Source organism: Mytilus galloprovincialis, chromosome 7 (assembly GCF_965363235.1).
Source record: "Mytilus galloprovincialis chromosome 7, xbMytGall1.hap1.1, whole genome shotgun sequence".
In the NCBI taxonomy this organism is placed as follows: Eukaryota; Metazoa; Mollusca; class Bivalvia; order Mytilida; family Mytilidae; genus Mytilus; species Mytilus galloprovincialis.
Genome location: NC_134844.1, coordinates 91290953 through 91317796, shown reverse-complemented (window position 1 = coordinate 91317796; position 26844 = coordinate 91290953). Strand labels below are relative to the sequence as shown.

Below are 26844 nucleotides of genomic sequence, written 5' to 3'. Positions count from 1 at the left end.
ATTTTGTGAAAAAATAAATCCATTTTTTCCGTATTTTACTTTTGAATGGACTTAGATTTTCTGCCAGGAAACAACACATTCACTCTGTGGTTAAACTTTTTAAAATTTTAATAACCTTCTTATACTATTTTGGATTTGTACCAAACTTGGACAGAATCTTGTTTATGATCAAATACTAGTATCTAGAAGGAAATTTGTTTTATTCCAGTTAACATCACATTCAGTCTGCAGTTAATGTTTTTAAACATTTATTAGATACATAAACTATCCTGGATTTTTACCAAACTTAGAAAGAATCTTCTAACAATCAAAAGATAGTATCAAGAGGAATATTTTAATTGATTTATTTCCTCATTTTTGTTGAACCTGCGATTAACAGAAAAAGTAGGCGAGACACTGGGTTCCGTGGAACCCTTACAAATTTTTACGTTTAATACAAATAGTGGATTATTACTTACAGATCATTTTTCCTTTTCTTCATGTGAAATGGTGGTATACAGGTTTGAAAAAATCAAAAGTTTTGATGAAACTATGATATTTGAGATGAATCAAGTAAGAATGTTATTCAATTCCAATGCAAGATGGGAGACAAATAACAAACTGAACATTGGAATAAGTATCTGTTGTCATAGATGTTCAGGTGTATAATATTATAATTTCAGTGGAATATTTAAAATATTTCAGGTTATTCTGGGCATTTTTACATAACAGTCATTAAGAAGGTTACAGTACTTTTTATTTATTTATTTCAGATAAAATCAGAGATAATGCAGACAGAATCATACAGGATATACAAACCAGCCAGATTTTAGATCACATGATGACCCAATTGGTGATATCAGTAGATGACAGACGCCGTATTGAACGACATGCTGGACAAGATGATCAGAATAAAGCATTGCTTAATATTGTTATTAAAAGGGGAGAACCCGCTTACAGTGTGTTTGTTGTTGGATTACTTATTTATGGATACGAAGACATCGCTAATGATTTGAAATCTGATTCACACGAAATCAGTCCAAGTCCAACATCAGCATCTGCTGATACTGAAGGTATGACTGAAGGGTTTATTATAAACACAAGCAAAGAAGGTTGTATACTGAATAATTATTAAATCTTGTTACATATTCACTCAAAATAGACATACTGTATTAAGATAACCTTAGCCGTATTTGGCACAACTTTTTTTTTAATTTTGGGTCCTCAATGCTCTTCAATAAAAAAAAATATACCAATTTTCTTGCACCAGATGCGCATTTCAACAATACATGTCTCTTCAGTGATGCTCGTGGACAAAATATTTGAAATCCAAAGCTTATATAAAAGATGAAGAGCTATAATCAAAAAGGTCCAAAAAGTATAGCCAAATCCGTGAAATTAATCAGAGCTTTGTATGAGGGAAATACATTCCTTAATTTATAATAATTTCTATTATTTTGTAACAGAAAATTTTAATAACACCAAAAATCCGTATTTTCATGCCAGTACCGCAGTACTGGCTACTAGGCTGGTGATACCCTCGGAGACTAATAGTCCACCAGCAGAGGCATCGACCTAGTGGTAGTAATAAAATTAACGGTACCAATGTTCTTGCACCAGATGCGCATTTCGACAATACATGTCTCTTCAGTGATGCTCGTGGCCAAAATTTTGAAATCCAAAGCTTATATAAAAGATGAAGAGCTATAATCCAAAAGGTCCAAAAAAAACTATAGCCAAATCCGTGAAATTAATCAGAGCTTTGCATGAGGGAGATACTTTTCTTAATTTATAATAATTTCTATCATTTTGTAACAGCATATTTTAATAACACAAGAAATCCGTATTTTCATGCCAGTACCGAAGTACTGGCTACTAGGCTGGTGATACCCTCGGGGACTAATAATCCACCAGGAGAGGCATCGACCCAGTGGAAGTAATAAAATTAATGGTACCAATTTTCTTGCACCAGATGCGCATTTCGACAATACATGTCTCTTCAGTGATGCTCGTGGCCAACATATTTCAAATCCAAAGCTTATATAAAAGATGAAGAGCTATAATCCGGGTTGCACTAATGACAGGACGACTGCCCGGATAGTGACAGGACGGTTGACCGGACGACATGTAAATAGTCATAACTTTTTTGTTATTCAATAGATTTGTTTACTATTTGTAGACCTTAAAGATATTAAAATATATTTTATGAAAATCAAACAAAATAAGTGAAAAAAAATATTTTTGAGCAAATAAAGTTGACCGGACGGTATTCACACTCGCCGTTACACGTTATACATATATTCAACTGGTCGGCAACAAGTGTTAATATCTCTTTTGCTTTACAATATGTGTCCAAGAAATTCAGGAATCTGTAAGATTTATTAATAAATTATACGAAAATATAAATTTATAAAAAAAAAAAGTTTTTCTGCTATAAAAAATTGACCGGATGGTATTAACATTTGCCGATTTATGCTTTAAATATATTGAAATGATCAACACAAGTGTTAATATCTCTTTTGTTTTACAATATTCGTCCATGAAATTCAGGAATCTATGAGATTAATAAATATATTATACGAAAATATAAACTTCATGATAAACAAAAATGTTTTTCTGCCAAACAAATTAACCGGACGGTGTTCACATTCTCCGATGTACACGTTGATTAAACATGTAGTTAACTGAGACTACTATAACTAGTTATAGATGTTAATCAAAAAAATTTAAGATTAACAATATTTAAGAGGTTAATTTAAGTCATGAAACTGGGAAATTTGCGACATCAATAAATATATCATATGAAAATATAAACTTTCTTGAAAAAAACCAAATAAAGTTGACCGGACTGAATTCACATTTGCCGATGTAATTTGACAGAGACATATGATACTTGTTTACAGATTCACAAATCTAATAGAGTCTATAGGTGTAATTTATGTGTCTGGTTTTAAATATATTAACAGGATCGACACAAGTGCTAATATCTATTTTTTCCCATTAAACCAAGAAATCTTGTCTTCACGGAAGCCGGTGGACTGTCACTACTGAGTAAGAAGTATCTGATGATCTTGACTGCCATTAGCAGCATACCTCAATCTTAGTAGATTTTGGTGTTGATACAGCCTTCTGTTTTGAAGGTGTTTTTAACTTGGCTGGTGTTTTCAACTTGGCTGGTGTTTTCAACTTGGCTGATGTCTTTTACTTGACTAGTGTTTTTGGAGCCTGATGTGCCAAGGGTAGGGACACTCAAATAATTGTGCCTCCTAAGAGTCTGCGAAACTCTCAGGATTCACGATTTTGCGTAATATTTTTTCATGAACGGCCACCAGATCCCTCTAATTGCCAACAGATTAATAAGTTAATTCAATTAAATGTATTTGATGTCTCAGGTGTGAAAACTTAAATGACATGATTATTGGCTTGATTGGTGATTACGACAGGTGTCAAAATTATAGATAGTAATCTTAATTAAATAATTAATATTTTAAATATTAGGTCTTCTAGTGTGCTGGTGAACTTACTCAGGTCGACATTTTGGGCTCAAAGTTTTTAGTATAAAGTGTATATTTATAAAGCTCACAGATTCATTAATTTCATGGATAGATATTTAACACGTGTCGATCAGTACAATATATTTAAAGCATATACATGATATATATCGGCAAATGTGAATTCCGTCCGGTCAATTTTATTCGCTCAAAAATATATTTTTTTACTATACATTTGATATTTTCGTATAACATATTTATAAATCTCCAAAATTTCTTAATTTCATGGACAAATATGGTAAAATAAAAGAGATATTAACATTGTGTCGATCATTTCAGTATATTTAAAGCATATATATCGGCGAAAGTGAATTCCGTCCGGTCAACTTTTTTTGAAGAAAAACATTTTTATGTACTATAAAGTTCATATTTTTATATCAAGTATTTATTGATCTCGTAGATTTCTTAGTTTCGTGTAAAAATATTGTAAAAAAAGGAGATATTAACACTTTTTTATCAGTTCAATATAATTAACGTGTACATCGGCGATGTGAATACCGTCCGGTCAACTTTTTATGGAGAAAAACATTTTTTTTAACTTTTAAATTTATATTTTCGTATCCAATATTTATTATTCTCACAGATTCCGGAATTTTGTTGACAAATATTGTAAAATAAAAGAGATATTAACACTTGTTGCCGACCAGTTGAATATATGTATAGCGTATAACGGCGAGTATGAATACCGTCCGGTCAACTTTATTTGCTCAAAAATATTTTTTTTCACTTATTTTGTTTGATTTTCATAAAATATATTTTAATATCTTTAAGGTCTACAAATAGTAAACAAATCTATTGAATAACAAAAAAATTATGACTATTTATGTGTCGTCCGGTCAACCGTCCTGTCACTATCCGTGCAATCGTCCTGTCATTAGTGCTTCCCCTATAATCCAAAAGGTCCAAAAAGTATAGCCAAATCAGTTATAGGAATCAGAGCTTTGCATGAGGGAGATACATTCCTTAATTTATAATAATTTTTATCGTTTTGTAACTGTTACAGCAAATTTTAACAAAAAATCCGTATTTTCATGCCAGTACCGAACTTTGTACTTGTTTGACTTTACAACTATTTTGATCTGAGCATCACTGATGATTCATTTGTATATTAAATTATAATCCTGGTACCTTTGATAACTATTTACACCACTGGGTCGATGCCACCTGCTGGTGGACGTTTTTCCCCGAGTGTATCACCAGCTCAGTAGTCAGCACTTTGGTGTTGACAAGAATATCGTTTATATTGTCATTTTTATACGACCGCAAAAATTGAAAAATGTTTTGGTCGTATATTTGTATCACGTTGGCGGTGTCGTCATCGTTCGAAAACATTTGGTTTTAGTACTCTTAACTTTAGTAAAAGTAAAATAGAAATCCATGAAATTTAAACACAAGGTTTATGACCACAAAAGGAAGGTTGGGATTGATTTTGGGTGTTTTGGTCCCAACAGTTTAGGAATTAGGGGCCAAAAAGGGCCCAAATAAGCATTTTTCTTGGTTTCGCACAATAACTTTAGAATAAGTAAACAGAAAACTATAAAATTTCAACATAAGGTCTATGACCACAAAAGGAAGGTTGGGATTGATTTTAAGAGTTTAGAGTCCCAACAGTTTAGGAATTAGGGGCCAAAAAGGGCCCAAAATAAGCATTTTGCTTGGTTTTTGCACAATAACTTTAGTAAAAGTTAATAGAAATCTATGAAATTTTAACACAAGGTTTATGACCACAAAAGGAAGGTTTGGATTGATTTTGGGAGTTTTGTTCCCAACAAATAAGGGGACAAAAGGGTCCAAAATTAAACTTTGTTTGATTTCATCAAAAATTGAACTATTGGGGTTCTTTGATATACCGAATCTAACCATGTATTTAGATTCTTAATTTTTGGTCCCATTTTCAAATAAGTATACATTAAGGTCCAAAGGATCCAAAATTAAACTTAGTTTGTTTTTTTAACAAAAATTGAATTCTTGGGGTTCTTTGATATGCTGAATCTAAACATGTAGTCTACTTAGTTTTTTATTATGGGCCCAGTTTACAAGTTGGTCCAAATCAGGGTCCAAAATTAAACTTTTGTTTGATTTCAACAAAAATTCAATATATTGAGTTCTTCAATATGCTGAATCTAACCATGTATTTAGATTTTTAATATTTAGGACCGATTATCAAATTGGTCCACATTGAGGTCTAAAGGGTCCAAAATTGATTTTTTTTTTATTTCATCAAAAATAGAATTCTTGGGGTTCTTTGATATGATGATTCTAACCATGTATTAAGATTTTGGATATTGGAATACCACAAATGGATGGTAAGAAGTCTTTGGGAGTCATGGCTCAAACCGTTAAGGAATAAGGTGCTAAAAAGGGGGGAAAAGGGTTTCCCTGTTAATGGACAATTACTTAAGTACAACATATAATTGAAAAGCAGTGTAAGGTTGGTAATTGAAACTCATTTGAATAGCTCACCTAAACTGCTCTTAAATTATGTATATTGGAAATTTGCCAAAAACTTTGTCATAAATAAATTCCATTGGAAATTTGCCAAAACCCTTAGTTTAATGAACTTCATTGGAAATTTGCCTATATAAAATGTTGCATTGGAGTTATCTTTCTTTGTCCATAATAGTAGTTAAATCAACTTAAATCATGACTGTATGACATTTTATATTTTATGATGTATTTAAATGAGTAGTTATTGTTGAAAACTCCATTAGAAATTTGAATTGAGATCATTTTTGGAATAAGGGAAAGGGGGAGGTGAAAAAAAATTGGTGGGGTTCAATTTTTATACGACCGCAAAAATTTTAATTGTTCGTCGTATATTGCTATCACTTTGGCGTCGTCGTCCTGCGTCGTCTTGCGTCATCGTCGTCGTCCGAATATTTTTAGTTTTCGCACTCTAACTTTAGTAAAAATGAATAGAACTCTATGAAATTTTAACACAAGGTTTATAACCACAAAAGGAAGGTTGGGATTGATTTTGGGAGTTTTGGTCCCAAAATTTTAGGAATTAGGGGCCAAAAAGGGCCCAAATAAGCATTTTCTTGGTTTTCGCACTATAACTTTAGTTTAAGTAAATAGAAATCTATGAAATTTTTACACAAGGCTTATGACCACAAAAGGAAGGTTGGGATTGATTTTGGGAGTTTTAGTTCAAACAGTTTAGGAATTAAGGGCCAAAAAAGGCCCCAAATAAGCAGTATTCTTGGTTTTCGCACAATAACTTTAGTATAAGTAAATAGAAATCAATGAAATTTAAACACAAGGGTTATGACCACAAAAGGAAGGTTGGGATTGATTTTGGGAGTTGAGGTCTGAACAGTTTAGGAATTAAGGGCCAAAAAGGGGCCCAAGTTAGCATTATTTTTGGTTTTCGCACCATAACTTTAGTATAAGTAAATAGAAATCTTTGAAATTTAAACACAAGGTTTATGACCATAAAAGGAAGGTTGGGTTTGATTTTGGGAGTTTTGGTCTCAACAGGTTTTTAGGAATAAGGGGCCCAAAGGGTCCAAAATTGAACTTTGTTTGATTTAATCAAAAATTGAATAATTGGGGTTCTTTGATATGCCGAATCTAACTGTGTATGTAGATTCTTAATTTTTGGTCCCGTTTTCCAATTGGTCTACATTAAGGTCCAAAGGGTCCAAAATTAAACTTCGTTTGATTTTAACAAAAATTGAATCCTTGGGGTTCTTTGATATGCTGAATCTAAAAATGTACTTAGATTTTTGATTATTGGCCCAGTTTTCAAGTTGGTCCAAATTGGGATCAATATTAAACTTTGTTTGATTTCATCAAAAATTGAATAATTGGGGTTCTTTGATATGCCAAATCTAACTGTGTATGTAGATTCTTAATTTTTAATCCCGTTTTCAAATTGGTCTACATTAAATACCAAAGGGTCCAAAATTAAACTAAGTTTGATTTTAATAAAAATTGAATTCTTTGGCTTTTTTGATATGCTGAATTTAATCATGTACTTAGATTTTTGATTATGGGCCCAGTTTTCAAGTTGGTTCAAATCAGGATCCAAAATTATTATATTAAGTATTGTGCAATAGCAAGAAATTTTCAATTGCACAGTATTCAGCAATAGCAAGAAATCTTCAATTGCACAGTATTGTGCAATAGCAAAAAATGTTCAATTGCACAGTATTGTGCAATAGCAAGAAATCTTCAATTGCACAGTATTGTGCAATAGCAAATATTTTCAATTGCACAGTATTGCGCAATAGCAAGAAATATCTAATTGCACAATATTGTGCAATAGCAAGAAATTTTCAATTGATTGGAGTTATCTTTCTTTGTCCAGAATAGTAGTTGAATCAACATAAATCATTGTTTTATACAATGCACAATGTATATTCACTTTTACTACCAACTGATAAATTAAAACACTCTTTACCATTCAGTGATAACAAGCATTTTTTGTTACATTTTAATATTTTATGATGTATTTAAATGAGTAGTTATTGTTGCAAACTCCATAAGAAATTTGAATTGAGATCAGTTTTGAAAAAAGGGAAAGGGGAATGTGAAAAAAAAATGGTGGTGGGGGGGGGGTTAATTTTTCTCATTTCAGATTTCATAAATAAAAAGAAAATTTCTTCAAACATTTTTTTGAGAGGATTAATATTCAACAGCATAGTGATTGCTCAAAGACAAAAAAAATATTTTAAGTTCATTAGACCACATTCATTCTGTGTCCAAAACCTATGCTGTGTCAACTATTTAATCACAATCCAAATTTAGAGCTGAATCCAGCTTGAATGTTGTGTCCATACTTGCCCCAACCGTTCAGGGTTCAACCTATGCGGTCGTATAAAGCTGCGCCCTGCGGAGCATCTGGTTCTTATTTCAGATTTCACAAATGAAAAAGAAAATTTCTTCAAATATCAAAGGATTAATATTCAACAGCAAAGTGAATTGCTCAAAAGCAAAAAAAAACATTTTAAGTTCATTAGACCACATTCATTCTGTGTCAGAAACCTATGCTGTGTCAACTATTTAATCACAATTCAAATTCAGAGCTGTATTCAGTTTGAATGTTGTGTCCATACTAGCCCCAACAGTTTAGGGTTGGACCTCTGCGGTCGTATAAAGTTGCGCCCTGTGGAGCATCTGGTTATAAATGTTCTGTTACAAAACTTTGAATTTTTCAAAAAACTAAGGATTTTCTTATCCCAGGAATAGATTACCTTAGCCGTATTTGGCACAACTTTTTTTGGCATTTTGGGTCCTCAATGCTTCAACTTTGTACTTGTTTGGCCTTACAACTATTTTGATCTGAGCGTCACTGTTGAGTCTTATGTGGACAAAACGCGCGTCTGGTGTACTAAATTATAATCTTGTACCTTTGACAACTATTTGATTCTAAAGACTATCTATTAGGTCATTGGCGTTGTATTTAATTTATCATAAGTATACTACCTTTCTTGCATACCAAAGTAGGTCACTATGATGAGTCTTTTATTACAAATTTCAGTTTGTGTTAAGTTATTATGATCTTAGACATTGTGACATTGACAATAATTTGAACGCATAATCTCAATTCAATATATGCAATTTGTTTGAAAAAAAAAATCTATCAATATTACATTCTATTAAGGTATTCAACTTATAAAGGACGAATTTCAGTTTGTGTTAAGCAACTTTTATCTAAGACATTATGATATTGAGTAATTATGATTGCAGACATTTTGATCAAGATTCTTTTCTACAGTTATAATGAAGTCACAGTTCATTAAATACCTGTTACTAATCCGGCAAATATGACCTCAGATGAATTTCGCTTCTTATATCCAACTGTAGAAAAGTATCGTGAAACTATATATTGCAAAGGCATAAGTGGTGGTCAACTATAACAACAAATCAAAGTGAGAGAAAATAGAATAACAAACAAATTGACAATTAACTATAAATTGTGAATATGTAACAGTATGTTTACCAGCTCTGTTTAAAATGTCAAATGCTTATCATATGTGTTTGATAAATTCAGAGCATACATCTCAATTCAATCTATGCAAGTTGTTTGAAGAAATTTAAGATCTATCAATATTACATTCTATGTAGGCATATAGCTTATTCTTGAAACATTAGATTTAAGGCAATGATGAATAAAACCGAAACAGTAGAAGTACGTACCTAAAAATGACCTACAAAATAGCCAAAACCATCTAAGGCCAACTTTTTCTGACTGAGTTGAAACTGTAGTTTCTTCATAATTCTAAAATTTATCAAAAAAAATTGAGAAAGGTTGTTATAAATCATGTCAGTACCGAAGTAATAACTATTGAGCTCATGATACCCTCGGGAACTGATAATCCAGCTGAGGTATCCATCCTGTGCTGTAAAAAAAGGAATACAGCTTGTTACAAATTGTATGTGTCCGAATTGTATTTCTGTACATGTATTTACCTTCATTAGTCATGAAAGGTCAATAGTTAAAGACAAAAATCTCTTAATATTTTGTAGGCTTATCAGACTTGAATGTTCCATTGTATAAAGTTCGACTACAGAAGAATTACCTCAAGGTTATCACTGATATACAACATGAGAGCATAGTAGATCATTTGATATGGAAAGAGGTAGTGTCAGCTGATGATGAGAAAGAGGTAGTGTCAGCTGATGATGAGAAGAAGATACAATCGGGTAAAACACCACAGGAAAAGAACAGGAATTTAATGGACATGCTGTTGCGTAAAAATGAACAGGGATTTAATGAATTTATCAAAGCCCTACGAAAAGACTCAGTTTATGCAGATCTAGCAGATCAAATAGAAAAGACTAACGTAACGAGCAGAGATATGGCAACCCTTCGTAAATGTTTGAAATAAAATAAATGTAATTTCTTTCAGAAAAAAAACCCAACTGTACACGACAAGGTAAAGACAGCTTGGACAAAAACCAGTAAACAATGAATATAAGAAGGTATAGTCAATCCAATGTTCAAGGATTTGGTCATTTAAACCATCAATGTGAATGAATCACAACATACTAGTGATAACAATCTTTTATATTATATTATGTATGTTAGTGTTTGTTTTTGTTTAAGTCCAGTGTTACTGTTGTTCTGTTGTTTTCCTCTTATACTTGATGTTTTTCCCTCAGTTCTAGTTTGTAACTCAGATTGATTTTCTCTTAATCAATGTATGACTTGTGGACAGCAGTGTTTGGTTTGCACTGGCTACAATGTTGTTTATGTGTAGGTTCCAGCTAAGGGATTTTGATGGTAATTCCCAAGTATTTCGTGTCTGTGACCGCTTCTAGTTGTTTCCCATGCATGCAATAGGGTTCTTTTGTGGGGTTTTAGATCTTGTTAGGTGCATCACGTTGCATTTGCTGACATTAAATTCCATTTTCCATTTCTGTTCCCATTTCGTCAGTGTAGTCAGATCTTTTTGGAGGATGGCTTGATCTTCGGTAGTTCAAATTAGCCGGTAGATGGTGCAATCATCAGCCAACAGACGAATTGTTAACTTTATATCATCAGTGATGTCATTAATGAAGATAAGAAAAAGGACAGGTCCAAGTACACTGCTTTGGGGTACTCCAGATGTTACTCCCACTTTGTCTGAATACTTATTTTCAAGTACAACATACTTATTTTCAAGTACAACTGCCTGTGTTCTGTTGTCTAAAAATGTTGTGATCCATTTGTGATTTTTCCTTCTTATCCCATAGTGTCTGAGCTTGTGTAGCAGGCGTGGATGGCTGACGTTATCAAATGCCTTTACAAAGTTCAGAACTATCATGTCTGTTTGTATTTTTAAGTCCATCGTACATGTTAGATCATGTATCAGACCTATGAGTTGTGTCTCGTACGATCTCTTACTTCTAAAGCCGTGTTGGAATTCGGATAGTATTTTATTAGTTTCTAGATGTTTCATGACGTTTTTACTACGATGTGCTCCATAAGCTGGCAAAGGATACAGGTTAATGAGACAGGCCTGTAGTTTGCTGGTTCATGGCTTGGCCCTTTCTTGTAGATTGGACAAAAAAATGCGTGTTTTCCCTAGAAACATAGAAACATAGATTTATTGAACAAGAAAGTGACTGTTGCAGCTAATTCATGATGGAGTTCTTTCAGTATTCTTGGGGTGAGATGGTCTGGCCCACTTGCTTTGTTAGGGTTGAGTTCTTTCAGCAGCTTTTCTACTCCATTTATTGTGAAATTGATGTCATTCATGGTGTTGAAAGTTTTATTTCCAATATTTGGCATTTCAGTTTTGTTGTCTTCAGTAAACACTGATTGGAACTGGTGGTTTAATGTGTTTGTTTTGTCAACTGTGTCATTTGATGTTTGTTCTTCGTGTTTCAATGATGGGACTCCAGCTGTTTCTTTCCTCGTGCATTTTAAAAAAGAGAAAAATTTATTTGGAGTTGTTTTATCACCCTGTTAACAAGTCTTCATTTTAAAACATGAATCCCCTTTATGAGTTCGTTCTTCAACAGATATGATAATGATGAAACAGGAATGACATATTTTGTCGAAGAAAATAATTCTAATGGTAATTTAATAGAATCGTTGGAAACGGGTAATAACCGCAGTTTAGTAAGGCCACATAGACCTAGTGGGACATATCTAAGTGTTTTTGATCATTCAAAATTAAGTAAACAGACAATGTGCAGATTATTGAGCTGGTGATATATATCTTTTATAACGTAACATCCCAGCAGTGGCATCAACCCGTTGATTATACAAAAACTCGTAAAATATACTTAGTTTATAATTTGTTAAGCAAGTGGGAAATCACCTGCGTTCAGAAATCAATTACATTTAAGATAATATGTTTTTGCATAATTAATTAATACCATGATAAACTACTAGATTGCATTTGTTTGCCAATTGGTGGTTATCATCATTCTCTTCCTGTAAATGCATACAAGTATCCATTTATATATTTTTTTCTCCATTTACAAATGTTGAAGTATTGTAAATTTAGACAATGCAATTTACCATATAAACTTATTTACAGCTTATATTGTACCACTTTTACTATGTTTCGTAAACAATTATATCCAAAACTGGAAAGATTATATGCACTACTATTTTTTTCAAAGGTCTAAACATAGGGTCGTGTGGCATATTTTCAACATTTGTATACCTCAAACTGATACAACAATTATGTACTTCCTCTCCCTTCACGTTTGGTCCCATTCAAAATTTAATTTGGCCGCTATCCATGTGTATTTATACTGGTCAAGATGTGTCTCTGTGATATGAAACACAGAGATCACACCTTGGAACCAGTAAGTAAACAAATCAAAATATCAATAGTATGTATATCCCAAGAAGGGCGTAGTTTGTGAAATAGCTGAAAATTTCATAATTATATACAAAATACTATATGTACTATTTTGATAAATTTTGAATAACTGACATAGTTGCAATTAGGTTATTACTAATTTCATGTCAGTCATATCTTTGTATGTTAATCTCTTAAAGATGTTAAACATGTTAAATGGTAACTAATTCAGAGATCATGTCCGTAGGTGTTTCTGATTTTTTCGACTGTAGCTTGTTGTATATGGGGTTTATCAGACAAGATTTTAAACATGCCAGTGAAAATATGACTACATGTATTTTTCGAACAACTACACAGCTTGATGTATCAGCTTTCTTGTATTCTTAGCGTCTGCATTTAACATTATATCATTGATATTACTTTCAAACTTTCTGTTCGTCTCCTGTGATGCTTCATCCATTGTTGTTATGTGTGACGTCATAACGTAGAGTAATTTCGGACCGGAACAGCTTATTTAGATTGCTTTATATAGACCCTCAAAATACATATGAATAGAAATTTCGCGTCAATACACTTAAAAATATACACATAGCGTCAAACTTAAAAATAGAAACAATTAAGACATCAGATATATAAAATTTCCCTTGTTTCACGTGATCGTAATATCCAATGAAAACAGGAGAATGCTACAGCATATATAATATTTTCAAATATTTAAAAGTGTTTGTTGAACACCTAAGCAAATGTTTTGTCTGTTCGAAATCAGGCTACCTGCACCATGTGTTGTTTGGTGGTGTTTCACGCATTGCTATACAAGTGAACGTTCTTCTTGATTTGCCCTTTTTAACATTTGTATTCGATCGTCGCGCATTGATGAGTATTTTGCTAAAATACAAATAATCCACAAAATTAGAGCTATATGAACTACAAATAAGCAACAAAATTATAGGTATAAGAACTACAAATAAGCCACTAAATTTGAGCTACAAATAAGTGCAAAATTAGAGCTACAAATAAGCCACAAAATAAGAGCTTCAAATAAGCCACAACATTAGAGTTTCAAATAAGCCACAAAATTAGAGCTACAAATAAGCCACAAAATTTTTTGGCAAAATTTTTAGGAATTTTTGGTCCTCAATAACTCGAATAATTCAAGCCCTTACCGTCTCCGATTCTCTCCACCTTTCGAGGGCTTGAATTCTTCATGATCATTGGACGCGTCACCAGCCCTGTCGCTGAGAGGGCCCAATCAGATCGCAGGTCATTATAATTATGCATGATTTTGCGCAGAACTCACTTCCGTAGTTTCCGGTTGTTGAATTCAAAACAAAAACATGGACATCGTTGAAGCTTTACAAGATTTAGAAGCTAAATATGACTTTATATTTAAAGAAAAACAAAAGCTCGCTATTACATCCATATTTAACTGTCAGGATACCTTCGTAGTTCTGCCAACTGGTTACGGCAAGTCCAAAATTTACTCACATTTGCCAGAATTATACGAACTTGTAACCCACGCCAAAGGGACAGTGCTTGTTATATCACCTATCCAAGCCCTAATGATTGACCAGGTTACCAAACTTGAAAACAATGGTGTTAGTGCTACATTCCTTGGGGAAAAGCAAACAGACAAAAGTATTCCGGCACGAATTATCGAGGGTGAATTCTCCATTGTGTTTTCCTCTCCTGAAGCAGTATTGAATAAAGGTCCATGGCGGAGATGTATTACACAGGGTGTATTCCATGACCATTTGAAGGCAGTTGTTATAGATGAGGCTCACTGTATAACACAATGGTAATTTTTACGATATTATTTATATAATGTGTATTTACATTTTGTATCTAGTTTTTTGTTATGAACATGTTAACCTGATTAAATTATGAAGGCAACAATTTTGTATGCCACAAAATGAATAAGGAGACGTGGTCATGGTATGTTGGCCAATGAGACAACTATAGCTATCCACAAAAGTTCAGATGATATGGATATTAGAAATTAAAAGTAACTGTACAATTTTCAACAATTAGAAAATACCCATGCCCTAAAAGACAGCTGTAAAAGAAAAATATGTCATCTGAACAATTCAATTGAGACAACTAATAACTAAATTTAAACAGAACAATTATGAAAAACAAATATCATATGACAGACATGGACATGTCCACACCGCCTGCTGGACAATGCTGGAGGGACATATATGTCCATGATTTATGAAAGCTTATCATCATTGCTGTACCTCTTTTCAAAATAAGAAAAAAATTAAAAGTGTAATATGTTTCTACATCAATTGGCTTTCAATGTAACGGTTATTACGGTATGAAGTCACTGTTTGACATGTAACGTCACTAATGTTGAGTGGTAGTATTTTCTGGCATATGAAATGCAATCCTGAAAAACACCTGGCAGCAAAAGGGTTAACAAATTTCAAAAAATAAATAAAAACTATAAAATTTCATTGAAAAACCAATAATTAAAACACTTCATAATAGATTGGTTGTCTCGAAATGGAAAGAAGGAGATGTGTGTATGCTTCAATTAATGCAGTAAGAAGAACGTCAGTTTATTTCTTTACATTATATTTATCTTTTTTGCTATTTCAGGGGTGGTGAATTTCGCAAGGAGTATAGTCATCTTGGAGAACTTCGATCTGTTGTTCCAAAAAAAACAACTTTTGTGACTTTAACAGCAACTGCAACAAGATCAATAAAGAAAGACATTATGAAAACACTTGATATGGACATAAAAACAAGCATTATTTCCGTGATACCAGAAAGACCAAATTTATCATATTATGTGCAAAAAAGTAGTAAGAATTTGGCAGATTTAGACTGGTTAATTAACGACCTACTTAAATTTGAAAAATCCACCAAAAAGACAATCATATATTGCAGAAATATTGTATCTTGTTCCAATTTGTATGAGTATTTCAGACTTTCATTAAATGACAGAAGTGAATCTCTAGATAATAGATTGATAGGAATGTTTCACCGTTCGACTGCTGATATCAATAAAAGTCATGTGCTTGATGAGTTTCAGAAACTTGACAGTTCTCTGCGTGTTGTTTTTGCTACCATTGCGTTTGGAATGGGTATAGACATTCCCGACATTGAGCGTGTCATTCACTGGGGAGGGCCACGAGGTCTAGAGCAATTCTCACAAGAAAGTGGCAGGGCAGGCAGAGATGGTCGCTCAGCCGTTTCAATTATCTACTTCAGTGGATATGACTTGGCTAAGGGAAACTGTTCAGAAGAAGTACGAGAATTTTGTAAGACTGAAGACTGTTTAAGGAATACTTTGTGTGCATACTTTCAATTAGATACTAGTGGTTATAGTGTTATAAAGCCTGATCCTCCTTGTACATGCTGTAGTAACTGCAAATTAAAGTGTGTCTGTGGATTCTGTAGTGAAAGCCAATTTCTAGGTAGGGAATTAGATAACTCATCGGTTCTTGATGAAGACTTTAACACTGGTATTAAAAGAGATCTTACTCTTGAACAACGACGATTACTTCGTGAAAACTTATTAGACTACAAAGAATGTCTTATTGAAGAAGAAAGTGAACTTTCATGTGAGTTAGAGGACTTTGCTTTAGACCACATTGTAAAAAATGCACCATATTTGTTATGTGAGGATGATGTGATATCTCTAGGACTTGTTAGCCCTGAGCTTGCTGCAGATATTTTAACACTTATTGAAGAAGTCTAAGTACATACAGTGATGTAGGGTCATACAATATGTACAATGTATTTTCAAAAACTCAACCAATTCAAGTTCTAATTTTTTTTGTGTCAAAATATTGCATGAATTTTGTTGTTGAAATGCAACATACATTATTTACAATGTATTTTCATAAACTCAACCTAGTTCTTTTTTTTTTTATCGTGTAAATCGACATGTCTGTAGATGTTCAATTTTTAATGCTCAGATAAAGATACGTACAACTGTATGCATGGTATGTGTGGGATTTCATAAACTCAACAAGTTCTATTTTTTTTTATCGTGTCAATCGACATGTCTGTAGATGTTCAATTTTTAATGCTCAGATAAAGATACATACAACTGTATGCATGGTATGTGTGGGATTTCTGACATTAAGGAAAATACTGAGTATTTTTTTGAGTACAATGTAACATAAATATTTGTCATACATATCCACAATGTCATAATTGTCTTGTGTACTTTTAAAATAAATAGAAATATTATACAGTTATTTATTTGCACTGACTTTTCATTGCCAAAATTTGTTTCGTGCTTGTTTGTTTGATTGGTTCAAGGTGTCCAATAGTAAACATTAATTCAAGAATATAAAATGATATAAAAAAGAAGATGTGGTATGATTGCCAATGAGACAACTATCCACAAAAGACAAAAATGACTTACATTAACAACTATAGTTCACCGTACAGCCTTCAACAATGAGCAAAGCCCATAAAGCATAGTCAGCTATAAAAGGCCCCGATAAGACAATGTAAAAAAATTAACGAAAAACAAATATGAAACACATAAACAAATGACAACCACTGAATAACAGGCTCATGACTTGGGACAGGCACATACATAAATAAGTTATCAATTAGTCCAGACATTACACATGGTACAGTAACTTCTAGGATAACTCGAGTTATTTGTTGTATTTCAGAGTTTTTAGTGTTATTTTGTCTGCTGTTTGTCTTGTTTAATTTCTCAATGGCTTTAAACATATATTGTGGTATGATTGCCACCGAAAGACATGTATTTCATTGTATTGAATTTGGTATGTTTCTACTTTCTTTACGCTAGAGGTTTGTAAAGTTTGTTATGGTACACCAACAAATGGTATGGAGAAAACCAACAGTGGAAATTAGCTGTACTCACTGGATCATCAACCACAATACAAAAGAATAACAAGTTTCTGAATTAACAATCATTAAAGACTTATATTTGATAACTGAAACTGACAAGTATATAGAATCAAAACAATGCAAGTTGTATTCAAATTTTATTTAAGATCTGAATAGATCAAAATAAATTAAAATGTATCATAAATAAAACTAAACACACACATGTACAATGTTAAATAAGCAAAAACAATACACATGTATATGTATATATGACAGGAGGCATGGTTCAATGTTTATATTTACTTAAAACAGATTTCTTCTTTACTAGAAAGACCTTAACAAAATTTCTTTAATACCTAAGTTTAACAAACAAAAAGACTAGTGTTGCCTCAAAGTAAACATCATTAAAAATAAACATGTCAAATAATAATTATACAACCAAAAAATGAGTACATGTATCAGATACTGAATTTAATATAAATTCAAATGTACCACTTAATTTCAAACAATTCAAATTCATGATTTTAATTTCTATTCAAATTAATATTATTTTTTAGAAACTAGTTAAGTACTCCAGAAATCAATTACCAATTAGATTGGAAAAAAATAGCATACAACTGATAAGAATTCATCAACATATTTACATTTTTAAAGAGGACCATAAACACGATATTAATGTCAAGGGAAAAAAAAAGCAAAACACATCAATATAAAAAAGTAGCATACATGTTGTCTGTAGCACACACATCAATCTATACATGTAGCACATTTCAATATGTACAAAAAAGCAGTACACAAAATATGTCAAACAGTAACAGCAAATATGTACGAACAAAAGCAGCTATGTAAACAAGAAGCACACATCAAAACACAAGTAGTATACATCATTATAAACAAACAACACACATCAATACAAACACACTTAGCAGACAGCACTCTTCAATATGTACGATCAAAAGCAGCACACAAATCAATATAAACTTGTAGGACACACATCAATATATACATGTAGCACACTTCAATATGTACAAAAAAACACAAAATAATAGACAAAAAAAAGGTAAATATGTACAGACAAAAGCCACTTTTATCGATATAAACAACCAGAACATTAACTTGAACACAAAGCAGGACACATCGATACACTAAAAGCGCATATGTACGAACAAAAGAAGCACACATCAATTTAAACACAAAAGAAGGACACATTAAAAGCACTACTAAAAAATATGAAACTCATCAAACAAGAAATAAAAAAATGTACATGTTCGGTAAAATATGTAGCACCATCATACTATTTATAAATCAAAGCACTAAATTTGTAATTAAACTAAATAAGACCGTAGTCTTTGTGTCTTTGAAAATTCTTCTTTTTTGCTGGTGAGCCAAGAGTTCAATTTTTGTCCATCCAACTTGGTTAAGCAATTTGAGTTCATACGGTCAAATGTCCTGTGACATCTTCCTGGAATGTCTTGAAAAAGTTCTTCTGGTTGTAAATGTTTTACAAGAATGTCAATATCTTTCTGAATTGATGGCTTGGTGTTTGAAGGCTTTCCAAAAAATTGGTTTAATCCTGTTGTATAGGAATCTATAATGTCATTGCAGCCTTGGAGACTTCTCCCGCACCTTTCAATTGAAGCACTTGTCATGTTGCCTCTGAGAGAGTTTAAAGCATCTTTTGCCCTCATGTTCATAAACTCGAGAGCAAGGTCTCCTGGAACATTAGCACCCTTTCCACCATGTATGTTTACAGTTCGATTATTTTTCAATTGAAAGGCTTGTTTCGGAGGCAATATTGCTAACAGCTGTGCATGTAATTTGAAAGCTAATAGCCTGTATTTTACATGATTGTTTAAAGCAAATTTTAGAATGTCAAATCGCCACATTCTAACTAAACGTTCACCATCATTTTCTCTCGCAGCGTCTTCTCTACACCAGTCAAAAAGACCATCCCTCAACAAACTGCAGCTGTAGTTGCGTTTAAAGTCTTCCTTCTTATCTTTTTCGACCTCAATGGTGCTTTGGACTTGTTGGTCATTCTCATTATCTGGCTGTATAACACCTTCAAACTCTTTATACGGACACCGAAACCTGTGTTTGGATCTACATTTCCCATCTACAGCAAAACTTTTCTTGCACCCCGGATATCCACACATATGTCTTCCTTCTTCTTGTGTATTGGTTTGTTTAAATGCGTCTAAATCAAATTTTTCTGTAGCAATGTACTTGTCTACTATGTCTTGGGAAAGTTTTTCCAGGAATTCCTTCTTTTGAGTGTCGGAAGTATGATTGAGGTCTTTAAATCTATCTAAAGAATCAAAACCTAACAAGTGCATGGCTCCAAGAATTATATATCCTCTTGTTACAAATCTTAAAAATTCTCTACAATCATTTACTGCATCTTTCACCTATAAAGATAAAAAAAAAATTAATGTTGAAATATAAAAATTACATTTTAATTAAAAGTTGTACAATATACATCAACTTCATTTGTGAGAATAGTTGTCTCATTAGCCAGCCATCATACCAAATACAAGCATATGGGTAGGGGCTTTGCTCATTGTTGAAGGCTGTACAGTGACCTATAGTTGTTAATGTCTGTGTCATTTTGGTCTTTTGTGGATAGTTGTCTCATTGGCAATCATACCACATCTTATTTTTTATATATAACATTCAACAGAAAAGAATCTTTATGAAGATAAAATATATCAAAACCAGATTTTGTAAACTGTCATGTAACTAATTATGATAATCTTGAAACAATACATTCCCACTTTGGCTGTAATTTTTGCAATGTTAGATAATTTGCTTTTTTTTTTTATCATGTTTGATATTGTTTCACAAAACTAACATTTGTAAATGGAAATAAAATCATGTATATGTACCTCTGATTTAACACCTCTTCTATCAAATTTATTTTTCAATTGGAACAACGTTCCCATTTCACCAGATGAAGAACCCTTGAAATGGAGGTTAAAGGTATCCTGAAAATAATAATAAATATTTAGAACAAATAAATTTATTTGTTACATGTATACATAATTGTTTAAGCATTGCCTGAAATAGAACAAATAAATTCACCTGACTCATGTAAATGTATAAATAATAATGATGCAAAGGGTTTTTGTATGATAAATATATAAGAGGTTCATTTTCAAGTTGTATACATGATACTATTTTCTGTTTTGTTTATCGACGAGTTACAACAACTAGACTTGAGATTTAGCGAAATTCCACTGGGATATAATATGATGATAAATGAGAGTGTAATTTCCTTTATTTAGTAGCACTTACAAATGTATAGAGGAACTAGGAACTATATATAAATATATATATATATACCTGTAGTGATATAACATGGCCATGCCAATCTTCGCTTTTCCATATAAAGCCATCTAATCTGTCTTCACATGTCACTGCATCAATTCTGGCTTTCTGAGCAGCTTCACCCCTCTCAACACTCAAGGCATCGCCACCCAACAATAATGGCTTTAATTTCTTGTCCCTCTTTGGCACATACTGTTGTAAATGTGTAATTACATCAATCATTTGTTCCGTGATGTTTTCATCCTTCTCAAGAATTCCTAATGGTATCTAGAAATAAAAGCAACATAATATAACTAATATGTTAAAAAAATAACAGAAAACACCAAGAACTTGTTTTAATTAAAATTAAATTTTATGTAGAACATAATGGCAGTATTTTTTTTCTTCTCATTTTTAAGTTGAACAATTTTCAATGTTAATATAATAACTTTTTTTCTTCAGCAATATTTCTCACTTTTATTTAATGCATTTTCTTATTGTATGAACATGATTATTATTTACACCAAAAGCATTGATCGTCCAAAAAAAAGGGTGAGATCGTTTTACAATGTTACATGCAAAATGGTACAATTATAAAGACTCACAACTGTGCTCTTCTTTTCAGCCTGTTGTGAAAACTCATGTAGTATATGGTACTGCACAACTTGTCGGTACTCAGATAGTCCTGGGATGTTGTCTACTAAAGCTCTTTGGATCAAAATTTTAAAATCTTCATTTAGATGGTGTATGTCATTGTCACTTGGAATGAACAATTCATTAGATAGTGATAGAATGTCAGCTTGAGGGTGTATCTCATCTAGCGGGTCAGTTGGTGTTGCTCTATCATTAACTGCCATTGAATGGACCAAGTTGTGCACCTTGTTGCTGGTATCTTCAGTCTTGTGTCTAGTCTTTTGGTTCATATTCAAGTTGTCCATAATGATTTGGAAAGAACCTGTTTCCTGAATTGCTGCTGACGACTTAGTTGTATATGGAGAATCTTCTTCGCATGGTACTGATGGTTGCATTGGTGTGTAATAAGATGTGTGGTTTTCTATGCTACATAAAGGAGTTCCAGGTGGAACAGATGTACCTGTAAAATAAATTCAAATTTGATACACAGAACATATATAAGAATTAGATAGGTAAATTACAACTTGGCAAGATACACATGTATACAAAATATTAGTGTCTCAACGAGACGCCATGAATCAAAAATAAGCTGTTCTCTCTTATAAGTCTCAGCATTTCCCCAATTCAGTTTTAGATAAAGGAAAGGAACCAATATAAATGTACACCATACTTAGACCCTCATATTAACAAAATTACAATACTGACAGTGACAGCTTTGAAGTTATTTTTGACAGCTATTTCCTTGTTCTTCTTAAACACTTCAGTGGTTCCAGATTACCGGTAGTGTGAGTTACTCTAAAAAAAATAAGGAATCCACACAGACAAGACACATTACATGTGCTTACCATTATCCAAAAAGTCATACTGCTTTTCCATAGGAGAGTCTGTAGTTGGAAGTGTCTCTTGACATGTATCTAATGAGGTAAAATCTGAAGTGGTACATGTATCTGTTATAGGTTCTGCTATGTACATTACTGGTGGACTTTGGATGTGTAGAATGTTATCATCTGTGGCAATGTTCTCTACATTACTTTCATCACTGGTTGCTGAATATGTATGATCACCTTAAAAACAAAATAATACAAATTATATCAAGATTTAATATAATAAAATGATTTATACATTGTATACTAGTATATACACTTCATGTAACCTTTGTTTGGCATCCATATCACATCTTCTTACTAACATTCATGTACTATATATAATACTTTTCGTGTATATATATATTTTCACTTAAGTAATGTATCATATAATATATAGATATTATGGATATAAAAGCATTTAAGCATCTTTATTAAGAGAATTTGTCTCCCTTCTACACTTTCATTAAATAGTTACAGGCCTATAATTCATTGGTTGTCCTTTGTTTACGTGTTACATATTTGTTTTTGGTTCATTTTTTGTACATAAATAAATAAGACCATCAGTTTTCTCGTTTGAATTGTTTTCCAGTGTCATTTAAGGGCATTTTATAGCTGACTATGCAGTATGGGTTTTGCTCATTGTTGATGGCCATAGGGTGACCTTTACATTTGTAGTTGTTAATTTCTGTGTCATTTTGGCCTCTTGTGGAGAGTTGTCTCATTGTCAATCATACCATATCTTTTTATATTGCATGTACATGGACATCATGTACATGTAGGTAAAAATGAACATGCCTTATATATATTAATAATTAAGTATACCTAATGAAGTGTTCTGATCTATTGTTTCACTGCTGAGTTGCTCTGTCCATCTCTTCACAGGCTCATCAAATTTCTCACATAGCTTATCAATTGTATTCAGTGTGGACTTGTAGGAACTACTGAGTCCTGCTCGGTTGAAGGTAGTATAAACCTGAAGAAATAAAATAACCCATTGAGATTTGCTGGTCATGTAGTGTATATTTAATAATGTACAGTAAAACTGCAGATGTTGTGATAATTAAAACTCAATCACGGTGGAAAGCAAATAATATTTGAGAACTGAAGGTGAACAAAAAAATGTTGCAACATAAATATTTTTTTGAAACACCATGTTATTGCAAATGGACAAAGGGAATGTGTCAAAGAGTCAATTCAATAACCCAACCTAAGAACTGAAATATTTTATAAAGTGCAAACTCTCACATCAACTAGTTGCATGTGAAGAAGATCAATGTGTGCCGAACAGATTTTTTCTTATTACATATATATATGAAAAATTATTTTGATTTCAAATTACCTAGTGCATATGAACTGAAAATAATAAAGAAATGTTTTTTTTTATAAAACATAGTGCTGAAAGGCCCTCTAGGAAAGACTGAATAGGTATTTAAATGAAGTACTGTACATGATTTATATTTATATAATTAATTCTTAAAATGCTTACCTTTGTTCTAACATGTCCTCGGAACATTAACACACTGTTTATAGATTGAATAGTGTTCATTTGCTGATTTCTGGTAAACAGAAGGACGGCCATGCTGGTGACAAGTCTCGGTTCATTTTTTTTCTTCTCCCCACATATTGTCTGAAGGAGGTCCATTGTCAAAGGACATTTATTCTCTAATTGTTTGTAGGCGGATTTCCAAGAGAAGGAAGAAAGATTTGATGACCTTAATAAGGATTCTTTGTTTTTTACTATTTCTGTTATTTCTTTATTAATTTTCTTTTTGATGACAATGCCAATTTCTTTCTTTACATCTAATGCGAACATGTGATTTACAGCTGTTTTGTACTGCTTCATGACTAAGGCACGACATGCCAACTTCTCATGTCCTTTCAAAACTGTGTTCCTTGAACTTCCACGATACCCTATGTTCACCTGAAAGATAAATCTCAACATTTACTTTTATTGCACAAATAAATGTATTGTGTACACATGCCATGACAACATTATGCAGGTTGATGCGCATGCATTAAATATAAATGAGTACTTATATACGAGTACTTATATACATGTACATGTATAAATATTTTGTATGCATTTAATCGCTTTTTGTCTGTTTGCTTTAGAAAAAAATGTGGTTTGGACAAAATACTTTTAATGCAGTTAAAAATGTACAGTCTTAGACTTTATACATTTTTACATTTAAAACATTGAAATTACATTTTACCTATGTACATGTAGTTACAATAATGTACCAAGGGTCTGAGTCATAAACCCATACTGTAACCTGGCATGGTAACATATTTTAAAGTTCTACTACATTTATGACATATCATTGGGTCTTGGATTAAGAGCTGTATAATTGGCAATCATACATTATCTTGTTTATCAGTTTTATATATATTATTAATCAAACACTCAAGAAGAAAAAGAAAATCCTGTAAACTTTTTTCATGCATATATGGCTGAATCATAATTTCAGTTACAGATGCTTACCTTTACTTTAGGGCCTGGAGACTGTGTTGATTTCTTGTCAGAGAAGCAGAGACGTCGTCTATTATTCTTTGGTGTTTTTGTTGTTGAGACATTCACATTTTTATCTTGTTTCTTAGATCTAGGCGTGCATCCAGACTTGGTGGGAGTAAGGCTATTTCTGTTTCTTTTCAGTGCACTACTGCCACTTTTACTTGTAATAGAACGGTATTCTATCTGTATAGACAAGTTCTTAAAATCATTGGAGGCAGAATCTGTTAAAGATGTTTTTGACTGTTCATATTTTTTACTGTTTGTTGAAACTGATTTGACAGAATTGTAACATTTTGCACATATATATACATCTTCATTCGTATCGAGAAATTTTTTCAACAGATCAAAATCAAGGCTGTAAGTTTTGGCTATAATATCTATAAAATCAACATCACTGATGTTAGAAACCTTTCTTCTTCTTTCACTTTTCAAATTCTTGTCAAACACGTGTGAACAATGTAAACAAACACTACTTTCCCACTCCATTGCACATCTTTTGTTGTGGGATTACTATGCTCCTCCTTCTTTTGGCGCCATCGTGTATGATCGAAAATACCCACAATGCAAGGCGTCGCAATTTCCCGGTCTGACGCGTTTTTACCGTGGATGCATTCAGGCGTTAATGTAGTGATCGATAGGGATCGTAATATAACGACTGGATTATTCGGGTTAGGTCCTCAAAGACCTTGTGGATAAATATTCCTTAGCAACTTCACCAATTATACATGATGGTCTTGCAGTATAGTTTTAGTTATTGCCGTCGTTTATCACCCTAATTACGTGTTATAGTGTCTTTGTAAATTACTATTACTGTTTAGTCCTTTTTTTGTAATACCCTTTTTTGCTCATTATTTTAACATCCCGCAATTGTGGTATTGTGCTATGGTTATTTTTGTACTCTTGTCTTTTAATTTTGCCTATTTGCTTTGGTCTAATATGCCATTTTGTTTTCTTTGTTGACATTTTTGTCTTTTTTTATTGTGATAAAGATTATAACACATTGTTGACTGCTGTACCTCTTTTTGTTGAAATTTTATCTATCATGTCTGTTTGTTTTTTTCACACATTGTTGTCAATATATGTGACTGTCATACAAGTGAGAGGTTAGACTAGCTATTCAACTAGGTTTATTTCTTCCTTTTCGATATAAGGAAATGCCTGAAACAAGTCAGGCATATGAAATTTGTTTCCACTTTTGATGTGTTTCCATTTGACAAGGGAATTTTTCGTTCTGAATTTTCCTATGAGTTCGGTACATTTTTTATAAACAAAGAATACAATGATGTTCACAATAATAAGCCTGGAATCTTTTATGAGATATTTTTATGTTGTACGTCTGTTTTATTTAGAGCAGTCGATTGTGTTAAATTTGTGTCAGTTTTACAAAATTTAACCCCTTTTCCTTTCATCGCCTATATCAAAATGTTTATAAAAATAAGGAGATTGATACGATTTGATAGTTGTTAAAACTATCAACCAAAGTTAAAATATGATGGATGCAATTAATTATAAGCAACTGTACGGCCTTCAACAATGAGAAAAACCTAAACCGTGTAGTCGTCCCCGACATGACAAATATGAAATAATGCAATTGAGAAAACTAACGACCTAATTAATCTGTTGTGTCTTGTGTACTATTATTTGTCTGTTTGTCTTTATATTTTTTAGCCATGGCGTTATCAGTTTATTTTCAATCTATGAGTTTGACTGTCCCTCTGGTATCTTTCGCTTCAATATAATCACAGAATCATTAATTATTTTTCTAAACAAGATAATTAAATAACCAAAACTCCATCCTAGATTATCAAATAATCACTGTAAAAATAGCTAAGTAATCACAAAATTATAAACCCCATGAGAAGGCTCTTTTGTCAGATATAATTTTGCAACAATAATAATAGTCTGACTTCATGCTTTAGAATTTTCTC

At 32.3% G+C, this 26844-nt stretch overlaps 3 protein-coding genes across 3 annotated transcripts in view; 2 read left to right on the top strand and 1 right to left on the bottom strand.

Moving 5' to 3' along the window:
• LOC143084313 (uncharacterized) overlaps positions 1-10366 on the top strand; it is a 47816-nt gene extending 37450 nt beyond the window's left edge. The window contains exons 12-13 of the mRNA XM_076260725.1: positions 753-1052; positions 10005-10366. Coding sequence (XP_076116840.1) covers positions 753-1052; positions 10005-10366 — 662 coding nt within the window. The remainder of the gene's footprint in view (positions 1-752; positions 1053-10004) is intronic.
• A 3671-nt stretch (positions 10367-14037) lies between these two features.
• Positions 14038-16627, top strand: LOC143083979 (ATP-dependent DNA helicase RecQ-like). Its single transcript, XM_076260393.1, has 2 exons — positions 14038-14573; positions 15380-16627. The coding sequence occupies exons 1-2, from the start codon at positions 14113-14115 to the stop codon at positions 16482-16484; spliced, it is 1566 nt and encodes a 521-aa protein (XP_076116508.1). The 5' UTR covers positions 14038-14112; the 3' UTR covers positions 16485-16627.
• A 2121-nt stretch (positions 16628-18748) lies between these two features.
• Positions 18749-25585, bottom strand: LOC143083978 (uncharacterized). Its single transcript, XM_076260391.1, has 8 exons — positions 24887-25585; positions 23891-24325; positions 23227-23377; positions 22384-22602; positions 21511-21998; positions 20942-21193; positions 20485-20583; positions 18749-20007 (listed from the first exon to the last, which is right to left on the bottom strand). The coding sequence occupies exons 1-8, from the start codon at positions 25400-25402 to the stop codon at positions 18925-18927; spliced, it is 3243 nt and encodes a 1080-aa protein (XP_076116506.1). The 5' UTR covers positions 25403-25585; the 3' UTR covers positions 18749-18924.
• Positions 25586-26844: the final 1259 nt, after the last annotated feature.

Excerpts from the sequence above, each read along its gene's own strand:
- LOC143083979 (XM_076260393.1), top strand. The coding sequence starts at position 14,113 with ATGGACATCGTTGAAGCTTTACAAGATTTAGAAGCTAAATATGACTTT. Across the intron at positions 14,574-15,379 it reads GCTCACTGTATAACACAATG|GGGTGGTGAATTTCGCAAGG; the intron begins GTAATTTTTACG and ends TTGCTATTTCAG.
- LOC143083978 (XM_076260391.1), bottom strand. The coding sequence starts at position 25,402 with ATGGAGTGGGAAAGTAGTGTTTGTTTACATTGTTCACACGTGTTTGAC. Across the intron at positions 24,326-24,886 it reads CTCCAGGCCCTAAAGTAAAG|GTGAACATAGGGTATCGTGG; the intron begins GTAAGCATCTGT and ends TTTATCTTTCAG. Across the intron at positions 21,194-21,510 it reads CTGAAAAGAAGAGCACAGTT|ATACCATTAGGAATTCTTGA; the intron begins GTGAGTCTTTAT and ends TTTTATTTCTAG.